Source organism: Chelon labrosus (genome assembly GCF_963514085.1).
Source record: "Chelon labrosus genome assembly, chromosome: 13".
NCBI classification, from domain to species: domain Eukaryota; kingdom Metazoa; phylum Chordata; class Actinopteri; order Mugiliformes; family Mugilidae; genus Chelon; species Chelon labrosus.
The window spans coordinates 22,807,982-22,819,621 of NC_140346.1; the positions used below are offsets into that span (position 1 = coordinate 22,807,982).

Consider the following 11,640-nt stretch of genomic DNA (forward strand, 5'->3'; position numbering starts at 1 on the left):
ACTTCTAATGTCTTCATTAAGACAAACAACTGGAGTAAAATATGGGCAAAGCTCCATCCTGCCTCTTTAATAACTCATGCACACAGCGTGGCAAAGTACACTAAGTGCCATCATTCACCCTGACATTTCCAACAAGCTCCCAAAGGAAGAATGAAATCGACAGGCCTACACATTCATTCACTCATCTATATTCAAAACTTGACACAGAAGAGAGAGATTATTTGGCACCATTTCACTTTTCCTCCAATACAAACCAACACCACGCAAACAACGGGCATTATGTTTGATCGCAAGCCATTACATTACTGTATATCAGTCCAGAATATGACTTAAGCCGGTATTTAATATTTAATGCCTTGATTTAATGTACTACACTGAAAATATCAAAACATGTGTAAAACTATAATTTTGACTGTATTGTAATAAACTATGCTATACTTTTTTTACAGTGCACAAAATATATGCTACTAAAACTGCTGACATGCAGCTCAAGTTTCCTTTCAATTAGGATTCAGATTCTGGTGTTGTGTTCACCACTGATCCCTCGTTAAACTTAAAATCTAAGAAAGACCGTTAAATATATCACAATTCTTCAGTGACGCAGTAAAAGCCTCTCATTTCTCCAATCACAAATGATCAAGAACTCACAATTTCATGCTGCAGATGACTATTTTAAACCCTCCCCCAAATCCACACACATAGTACCTCAGCTGTATCTGCACGTCTGTGTTTCCGTATATCCCTCAAACGAGTCGAGCCCACGGCGCTGCCTGAGTGAGTTTCCTCTCTTTGCCTCGGTTGCACGCTCACAACTGGCACAGCTCTCCTTCCTTTCGCCGGCCAAACAGCCCTTCTGCAAAGACACATGGAGAGAAACAGAGGGGAAGAGGGGGGGAGAAAAAAAGAGAGAAGTGGAGGATAGGGGAAAAGGAAAAGAGAGACGGATTGCAGTGATAATATAGATTGTCAGGAGTTGCATTCTTGGTGAGCCATTGTGCACAAAGTAAAAATCACAGAGTTAAACTAATTTGATTTCCCTCAGTGCTGCCGTTTCCCTTTCTATTCATTTCTCTTCCGCATTTCAGCTTTTGAGCTCCAAATCACAGGCCTGGTTGCGGTGCACTTAAATCATATTTTTTATAGGAGCTTATTGAAGCATGGGGCAGCGTACCCTATAGCCTTTTTTATTCACAAAGTCACAGAAAGCATTTGGAATTCACACTGAGAAGAAGCATGAAAACACAAGTGTTGCATAAAGGATTCTTCTCTTTATCAACTGATGAGAGGCGGTCAGATGTTACATGGCACTGCCTTATTTTACAGAAGAAACAGAAGGAGGAAAGAGACCGTAAGGTCCAGAAATCAGTATGCTGGTGTCCTACAAAGCAATATGCAACGACAGACAACACTCAAAGAGAGATACTCTATGCCAAAACAGCAAAATAAACTGTTTAATAAACATTACCTCCATCCTCCCATCCAAACAATCTGCCACTTTCTATTGAGTTGCCCCAAAAGAGTTGATAGTCAATGTGCACTTAGGCAGTAAATGTGCAGAGTAGGGAGAGCTCTGATGTTGTTAGTTATTATTATCTTTAATAACTGCTTTTTGTCATATATTTGGCATATTTGAGGTAGATATTTATATTCAACCAACCATTTTTGCAGTGTGTGTTACAGTTTATGATACAGTTTAACCCCTTATCTATGAGGCGTTGACAGTATTTTGTGTAACCACATCACTGCCCTTGACAACAGGGAGGTCGGAGCGGAGGTCAGAAAGATAACAGAAACCCTTGAGGTTTTAGGAATTTTGCAACCTGCACGAAAACATAAGCTGACGCAGGAACCTGAAAGCAGGTGTAGAGCTGAAGGACGGTCTCCCTGCTGACGACAAGCTGCTGTAGGGGCATTAGTCAAACGCCACCATCACCTTTGAAGTTAACACCAGGATCATACACCAGCACAATGTAGCAGTATCTCACCTGCTGTTTAGGTGCAGTCTGAATAAATGGAATAATAATACTGGTGAGTGTTGTAAAGCATTTTGTTGGCAGGTTTTGGTTGTAGTTTGCTACGACTAAACATCAGCCTCAGAATCTGCATATAAAGGATCCAAAAGATCATGAATGATGATGACATTTAACGTAAAAACTAAGCTAAAAACCACAGACTAAAACCAAACAAAACTGTTAAAATGAAAAACCGTTTCAAATACGATGGACTCATTAAAATAATAATAATAGCCGTGGCCTACTGGTTAGCGCTTTGGGCTTGTGACCGGAGGGTTACCGGCTCGAACCCCCGACCGGTAGAAAGCGGCTGAAGTACCCTTGAGCAAGGCACCTAACCCCTCACTGCCATGAGGGGTTAGGTGTGCCATGCTACAGCACATAAAGTGCTGTAGCATGGCAGCTCACTGCTCCGGGTTAGTGTGTGCTTTGTGTTCACTAATTCACGGATGGGATAAATGCAGAGACCAAATTCCTTGTATACACAAGTATACTTGGCCGATAGTCACTTAATCTTAAATATGTGGGAATTCTAAAACACCTTTAAAACAACGAGAAGGTAGATATTAAATGACCTTACTGGTTTTCCCAACACTTAAACGGTTACCTTTGCGAGCCATCACAGTGCTATGCTAATAAATGACAGGCTACCTTAGCTGGTTAGCTAGCCGTTACCATGGTAAAGTCCGGGTGAAAGTACATGAACGCTGACATTAACTCCACTGCTTTATCTTCAGCTACTTTTCAGCTTTACTTCCTGTTTGCAGAGGTGTAAATTGCTCGACTGAGCTTGTTTTAGATCAATGGTAACTGCTAATTTTTTAAAAGGACAAAAAGAACGTTACCTCGTTCCCCATGACGTTAATTGGACGTGTCACGCGAAGGTGAGGTGTGTAGCGTGCTGACGTCAGTTGGTTAATTGACGCCACCTAAGTCAGGTGTTAAGACGCTAAAAGTTACACTAACTTAATAAAACTGTGAATTTAAAAAGACACACCGTGAAAAGGAGTTTATGTTAAAGACGAACAGTTTTGATTCCTTAATCCATTCATAAATAAAATAAGAGATAACTTTATTGATGAATTTCAAATTCAAAAAGGCACAGCAGCACAATGAGTTGTTATTAAGAAATACACTACCATCAAAATCCATGTACAAAACGAGACCATGTTGGAACAATAAAAACAGAACAAGAATATGTTAAAGAGATTTTTTTGTACATTTACTGACATACAGTTTGTACATTTACATGCACAATGTCTGTGTATGTAGTATATTCAAACATTGGTGGCATTTGCATAGGCTAGATGAAAAAAAAGATCCCTCAGTCTTCAAAATGTGATATCAAAGACATAATTTAAAAATTGGGAGAAAATGTCAGTCATTCAGTCATGTTGTTGCAGCAGAAACACAAATTATGAGGAAATAAGTGAGTATTTCAAGAATAAACTCACATGATTACAAGAAAATGTGATATTTATTACAAAATGCTGTATGTTACTGTATGGCCGTGTAGCTTGAACAAACCCAACATATTTATATTTAAATGTACAAAAACAGTGAGGGCATAAACCTTGTGTAAAGTGGTAGTTGTACTTGTGATGCTAGGAGGAACGCATCTGTGAACCCATTATCAGGAAGCAGGTTAAAATATATAGTGAGGTGGATGTCAGAAAGGTTAGAAATATGAGGCTACACTTCCTCTGTTTTAATAAGCCCTGGCTCACAATCTGCAGCCATATACATTTTTAATTAAGATCATTTGAACTCAATTTAACTTTAGAAGTTCTATTTCTGCTGGAAGCCATCTTGAAATATTTGAGTCCAATGGCAATGAACCTAAGTTTCCCCTAAAGCTGATTGAAAGAACAAATTCTTGCGCTTTTTACTCCACACTTACTCCAACAAGCTGAATGATTCCTACAAACAGGGACAGAGCAAATTAAATTAATCTGCCGGCGTTAATGAGATGTTGAGTGTTGAATGAATGTGGCCTCATGAGAAGTGTCTAATTGCTTGCTTGATTTTGGTCAGCGGGGGGAAATGAAATGCAAGACATTCTCTGGCATTCTTGTTTTCTGTGCTTTATGAGCAGCAGTTTGAGGTTTGCAGATAACAGGAAATCTTTCGAGATATGTAGTTTTAAATCAGTTTTCTTCTATATTTGAATCCAAATGTAAGTTTTCCAATTCAAGATGTATAAACATCAAAGTATTAAACAAAAAGAAACATTAATTAATCTATATAAACCATACAAGTCCCTTGAAACCGATTTAGTTTCTTTATTATTTTACATTAAACACATTACAGACATGTACAAAAATAATATAATTATGCGACATATTCATTCTTACAACAGTCGGCTTTTGTTCAATATTTCTCTGTGCTGTTTTCACTGAAGGTCGACGATCCTCACAAGAATCCTGACTCTAGTTAAGAGACGGGACCCGTCTCCTGAGGACACCAAGGACGATCACGAACACTGTTGGAGCTGCAACCACGGCAACAGCAGTGGAGAACTGTGGGAAATTACACGAGCGCTGTTAGAGGAAATATTACACTATAAAGTGCTGTAAGTCTTTACTCTCTCTACCCACTCCTCTACCTAGTGTACTCTCACTTTCTATTTGATTTCACCATATTTCAGTAGGAAATATTCTACTACTGTGCACACCAGGTGCTTGGATTCTTATTTTTCCATGCAACAATATATTATTTAACCAGAGGATACAACTACTAAATAAAATGCTACTTTAAATATGACATACTGTATGATAATTAGAGAATTATGATGATGATTATGTTATGTTAACATGTGAGCCTGTTTAAAATAAATAAATAAATTGCACTTGGAGCATACACAGTGTGCAGACCATTTTTTCAATATATATCCTTTTTGTCTAGCACCTGAACTATTTTATTTGGATGTGCGCACCCAGATCCACTTTTAGACATGTGAGAGCTTGCAATAGCACATCACACTAACCTTAATGGCAGTATTATACTCCGTCTGGAATGATTTTAGATACACATTGAAGAGGGCAAGGCTGCAAGGCAAGAATGAATCTGTGTCCTCCGAGTCTCTGCATCTTTTGGAAGAAAATATGCAATATTTTTCCACATTAATACAGGTTTTAAATGCTGGACTATAACAGATATGCAATTCAAACGAACCTTTTATACAAAGTACTTCGAAGCGAACTGTTGTCTGAAAGGTACAGCTCCGAGAGGCCGAGCTCAATCAGCGTAGACAGTGGCAGACGATAACCCTCTTCGGTGAGGAGGCCAAGGTTGTACCATCCCTGAAGAAGAATGACAAGTACGACTTACATGCGCACACGTGCCACGAATGAAAATATAGAAAAACAACAACTTTTAAATCAGCCTAAAAGCAGCAGACCTGTGGATCGTTCCTCAGTGCTGCCTGTTTGTACATTTGTGCTGCGGAAAACAAATCCTTCTGCCTGTCACCATGGCCCTCATACAACAGGTCACCCATCCTAATAAAGGCTGAAGAGATAGTAGCGTTAGAGGTCATGAAGTCTGGGAATATTTAATTCATGTTAAAGCCAATGACTCACCATAAGTGTCAGGAGTTTGACTTTGGATTGTGAGGTTGTAATATCTCCACATACAGTGTTGAGCATAAGCAGAATCCAAAAAACCTCCCTATTGACATACAGAGTCATTTCTAAGAATGAATAAAACAGGGAAACGGACATGACACGAAGAAATCTCATATTTATTTTTCTATAACTCACCGCATTTTCTTCACACAAATATGCCACGTTAAATTGTGCAGCTGCGAACCCTGCTTCGGCGGCCATCAAGTAATGCAGCAGCGAACTGAACCTGTAAAAAAACCAAAAGGTTAAATTGCTGTAAGTGCTTCCTAGTGGCCTAATCATGCTCGTGTTGAGTGTGAATAATGGAATGCATTACATGTCGTTCTTGAGATAGGAATCCAAAGCTTTCCTTAAGATGCCACCCAAGTATCCGTTCTGCTCAGCAGCCCACTTTACCCACCTGCAGTCAATTAAAAAGACATTTTAGTTTAGGCATGAGAGCATACGTGCATGAAAGTTGCAAACAAAATCTTGCTAACAAAACGGCGTCTGATGGATGTCTGTTGACGAGACCAGGAATCCCTGTGGTCCAGATGTCAGCGAGGAAAACCGCTCCCCTGATGTGTCCTCTCTCTGCAGACTTCAGATAGTACTTATAGGCCATATACTATAGGGACAGACAAATTAGTCACCGCTAACAAGACTGAAGACTCAAGACTGTTGCTAAATACTAGTAGATGATGTTTAACAGTTTAGCGTACTTGGCTGGCAGCTCTTCCTGGATATTGACCCTGTGAGTACAGGACACCCAGATTCATAGCAGCATCCGGACACCCGAGGAGGTCAGCCTTCTCCCACAGCTGCACTGCCTTCTCAAAGTCCTTTTCATACTGTTCATAGTACCAGGCCAGTGCATTGATGGCAGGAACAAAACCCTGTAGGAAAAAAATACTGTAAGACGCAATAAGGAGCCTGCAAATAGACACACCTACTCCACACAAAAGCAAACTGCAAACCGGGTTGTTTCTGTCTACAGTACACTGTACAATTTTGTATATTTCCATTATATCCAACCCCTGTACAAAATAAAGGTTTGTTGTTGCACTATGAGATGAGGAGCTCAAGAAAAACATTTCACTACGAGAACCTTGAACTCTGAATGGGCTTTTGTAACAGAGAGTGGACTCCTAATGTTACATTATAGACAACTGATGAGTATTAGTGTCATAATGGACAATACATAACCTGGTCCATTGCTTTCTTCAGGAATTTAAGCGCTTTCGGGATGTCCTTTTCAACTCCTTGCCCCTACAGAGAAAGATATGTAATAAGAGTAAATATGACATAATATTAATAAGGAAGCAGGAGAAAAAAAACTGCAAACTGACCTGGAGAAGAACGATCCCATAGTCATACATTGACACCGGGTCCTTCCACTGGACAGCGCCTCTTTCGTAGTGCCTCACAGCCTCCTGGATGTTTGGAGAAACTCCTTGTTGTCCCCAGAACAGCATGCGGGCAATAGCTTGCTGCAAGACAGTGAATTACTTGCTTCAAAAAAACAAATAGAAAAAAAAAAAAAAAGTAGAGAGAAACAGGAGTTTAGGAGTGAGGAGTTTAATCTGTTACAGATAGTGACAAATTAAGCCACTTAAGGAACCTGCAGGCACATAGCCCAGCACACAATTAAACAATTATACCAATCGAGTGCTAATGAACAGCAACATTATACGTAGTTTACCGAACTCATTAACTGAAAGGGAAACAGCTGTGTACGGGGAATAAAGCTAAGTGAGGGGCAGCCACGAGGAAGAAGAGAGGATGATGAAGAAGTAGAGAATGTCATCTTACTCTATGGCAAGAAGCTAAAAAAACTGATAGAAACCAGAGGGACCCATCTGAAGAAATCTGGTGACGTTTTGGTGGACTAACATTCAGATATCCATTCCTCTGATGTGAAAAAAAACTATGCACTTCCTCTAAAAAATGCATCCCTGACCCTTTTTTACAATTCTTGCAGTCCTATGCGACCGCTTTACGGAGTGGTTGGCATGGCAGCTGGTGGTCGCCATTATGTCACATCCTGTTTCTATAGCGTTAAAACAAAACGTATCCAAAACATTGATGCTTTAACATGCGTCAACATTATATTAACTACTTAAAATGACAGAAACCATCCTTGAAAAAAAATAATTTGACATGTTTTTTAGTGTTTTAGTTTGGCCCATCCGCTAACATGGAGGGGGAGGAGCTTATGGCCTAGATACTGCAGCCAGCCACCAGGGGGAGCTCTACTTGCTTTGGGTTCACTTTTGAGGAGCTGTTCACCCATCCATCTTTATACAGTCTATGGTCATTAGTAACAAGGAGAAAAAGGAATCCAGGAGGAGATTGTCCAACATCCTTGAATCAGACTGGATTTAGATTTGAGGCAGAACAGCCAAAACCCACGGAAGAACTTTGGTAAGTTCTCAAAGATACTTGAAAGTAATACCAGAATACTGCACCTCAGCCTCTGCCGCTCCCCTGCGTGCCTGTAGTTTGAGCCACTGAAATATATGGTGGTCCTCTTTGGTCTGGAGATTCAGCATCTCATCATTGTTCAAGTAAATAGCCTCGACAAATGCCTGAAAGAGGAAAGAAAAAAGAAAAAAGAGAGACTCTCGCTGTAGTAATATCACCTTTATCACATGGTTATCTTTTCATATGGAAAGAAGTGACAGAGGTAAACTTATTGATGATGGAAATCTCATGACTATAGCCGCAGCAAGATTTATTAGCATATCGCACATCAGCTCATATGCTGTAAAAACTCTGAGGTATGTAATATTAGAAAAGCCTAGCCTCTGTTTTACGATTACTGTCTAACTCTGACAGAGTAGAATATGGAGGACAAATACAGTTTTCTGACATTGTGTTTTTCTATTTTGAACCCTGTTCCAAATGCATACACTACCTGCTGTGGTGTGGGGTTAAGGCGGTCTACATGTGTCTGTTTAGCGATGTTTGCATAGTAGGCATAGGCCAGATCTCTGTCTGCTGGGAGGCCGTGACGTCCTTGATGGTGCAGGTGCCCGAGATGCAGAAGTGCCAGTCGATCATCCTTCTGGGCAGCCAGCAGGGCGAGGAGCCAAGCCTGCACCAAACACAGGTGCATGTAAAAATCTGGACACGTCAACCGCATGCAAACTTTGGCTGAGGCTGTGAAGTTAACGCACCTTAATGGGCTGTTTCCGGACTCCCAGGCCAGAGCTGTAGAGCACAGACGACATGTGCAGAGCCTGGTTATCAGCTAGGCAGCCAGCTTGGAGCAGCAGTGGTAATATTCTGCTGACCACTCCACCGGTGCTGCTGCTCGCTCTGCCCAGCTTATGAAGCGATAAGGAGTACAGTGCTCTGCCCACAGCTGGCAAGCTGACGGCTCTTCCTCCTGCAAATCAGGGATATTTCACTGGTTTATCTTCCAATGTGTTTAATGGCAGATACCAAAACAACAAGCCAGCAGTCGTTATAAGCTCACTGTGCAGCCAGACATTTTAAATTTAGATCACAAAATATGTCAAGTGTGCCGTTTATCTCTTACCATTTTTAAGAGCTAATAACTTGACCAGTTTAGCAGCACGTCTTCTGTGAGGGAGCGCTGCCTCCCACAGCCCACACTGTGGATATGATGGCGCTCGCTCCTTTACCATCCACTCATAGAACACTTGTAAACAAGTTTCTGGAAAAAACAACAAAAAAAAGATAATATTCCTTTAAGTTACTGGTATTGTCATTTTAGCACCACCTGGTGGACATATAAGCCTATTACCAGACTCAATCTCCTCCTGGGCCTTGAGTGAGTAGCCGTTTATCTTCACAATCACATCAAGGCGGAAATCATCGCAGGTCTGCAGCCATCCAGTCAGGTTCACGCTCCTAATAACATCTGGAATAACAAGCTCAGACTGCAGAAGAAAATAAATGATCAGACTCAAATCCCAAAATACGTTAAAGAAGTAGCAGAAGCAGTATTACCTGGCTGTGAGGTAATATCCTGTTGCGGTAATAAACCACTGGTCCAAAATAACCTTCCACACCTTGCACATATTTCCCTCCACCGATCACGAAATATCCCTTGGTGTCATCTAGCGCCACAGTGTGTCTGAACCTTTAACACACGACACACGTTGTTGAAACATCTTTTATTTTGTCACACTTAAATCACTTTGCCATAGACTTACATGTGTTCCGAAAACTCAGCTGTCCTCTCCTCCTTACCCGGGCACACCATGGAGACCGTGACCTGAGTGGGAAACGGCCAGTTTATTTTCACAATATGCACGCAACTAAATGATATCCAGAGCAAACAAAGAGACCACTCACTGCTCTGCCGCGGAAAATCAAACCCAGCTGGCACCACTCATTTAAAGGCACCGTGAACTGAGAGAGAAATGCAGAGGATTCCTCCTCAGACTCTCCCTTCATCTGGATGTGCAGGCGGCCTGTATTCATAGGAAGGGGGGGAGATATATTTAAATCCAGATATTGGGATGATATCTTGGAAAAAAAAGTGGGAGCAAACCCTCAAACATACCTGCATCTGTGAGGAACAGAATTGGCGTGTCATAACTATTGCGGGAATTTATGTGATGAAGCACGCCACACAGGCTTTCCTGACAGTATCTGGTCACAAAGAGCCAGATGGAAAACATACACCTAGAGAAAATGCAAGGACCACTCAACAATAGTTGTTTTGACAGATAGAAAGATGGGGTTTACAGTATGAGGTGCAACTGTGTTTGCCCTACCATGGAAAAGAGGCGGCTTTAACACGCAAGTACTCCAGAACCTCGCTCCTGTAGGGCTCCAGTGTCTTTGTGATACCAAATCCTTCTCCGGTTGAGGCGTAGATTGAAGACAGAAAATGTGCGGTTTCTGAACGACATGGAGAAATTTTAGCTGGAATCTGGAAGACTACAAATGAGTGTTTTTATTCCAATATGACTTATTCTTAAATCTTTAACATGCTCAGCTCATTTTAAAATGTCAGAATAAACAAATATATTTCCACTCCCCACCTTCATTTCAAGAAACTCTATTAAAGCCTGTTGACCTTGTTTTTTAGATACAGAATAAGTTAAGATTCTTCTTGTTTTTAGACTCACTTCTACAGATTTACCTTGTTCAATGGGACACTGTTCCTCTAAAAACTTTTGAGTTAATTGCAGCATTTGTACGTCCCACGCAACACAGAGCTGATGCTGTTTGACAGGTCGACTAAAATAGGCCTTAGGCTGAATAGCTGCCACATCTTGAGCTACGATGGAACCCTCATCGAATCCGCCTTTTCTGACCGAGGCCCGAAGGATACAGCTCAGGACCCAGTGAGAGTTTGGAACTATCCCATCAGCTCGATACACCAGCCAGTCCGGCAGGTTCAGTTGCAGGCTCTTTACGTCAGCGTCCCCGGGGATGCATCTCCACTGCTTTAGCATCAGTGTGGAGGTTGTCCCGGTTTCAAAAGACACAAGGCAGTCCAGTCGTACCGTCGCAGGCTCATCGCAAGAGTAAAGTACCTCCAAAACATGGTCCGGTTGAGCCTCCTCTGGAGGATTCAGCAGCCTCACCTCGTCTAAGGCCCAGACGATCTGTATGTGACAGAAGACATTCACGCATTTGCTGATGACATCCGTTCAGAAGCAGATGATGGTGAAGGTAAACCTGCTCCTACCTGCACGCTGAGGCAAAAGTGACAGATGTATTTGTAAAGTGTATGGAAGTCCATGCTCCACAGAGTGCTCTCATTAATCTTCCCATTTAAGACATGCAAGCTGAAGCAGTGAAATAAGGAGCCTTGGGATCCGGTTGTCATCCTGCTCCACCTGTGCTGCCGAATCCTAGGTAAATATTTAACAGCACACAGCTCCACCCGATTACTATAAATATGTAAACACAGTGTAGAGAGGGTGGAGCTTTGTGAAATGGGCTGCATTCCAACAGAGTGGGAATTTTTCACTTGTTGAGCAGAATATAATCTGAAGTTTAATCAATTTTATTCTATTAAAAAAAAAAAAAACATC

General features: G+C 41.3%; 1 protein-coding gene across 1 annotated transcript; it reads right to left on the minus strand.

The window, feature by feature from the left end:
• Window positions 1-3,746: 3,746 nt before the first annotated feature.
• LOC311498230 (protein sel-1 homolog 3) lies at window positions 3,747-11,593 on the minus strand. Its single transcript, XM_084558738.1, has 23 exons — window positions 11,292-11,593; window positions 10,740-11,208; window positions 10,369-10,495; window positions 10,155-10,276; window positions 9,944-10,062; window positions 9,802-9,863; window positions 9,596-9,728; window positions 9,390-9,525; window positions 9,162-9,299; window positions 8,797-9,008; window positions 8,535-8,714; window positions 8,086-8,205; window positions 6,967-7,107; window positions 6,824-6,886; window positions 6,340-6,513; window positions 6,118-6,245; window positions 5,955-6,038; window positions 5,774-5,864; window positions 5,594-5,681; window positions 5,413-5,522; window positions 5,187-5,314; window positions 4,999-5,101; window positions 3,747-4,531 (listed from the first exon to the last, which is right to left on the minus strand). The coding sequence occupies exons 1-23, from the start codon at window positions 11,550-11,552 to the stop codon at window positions 4,442-4,444; spliced, it is 3,279 nt and encodes a 1,092-aa protein (XP_084414864.1). The 5' UTR covers window positions 11,553-11,593; the 3' UTR covers window positions 3,747-4,441.
• Window positions 11,594-11,640: the final 47 nt, after the last annotated feature.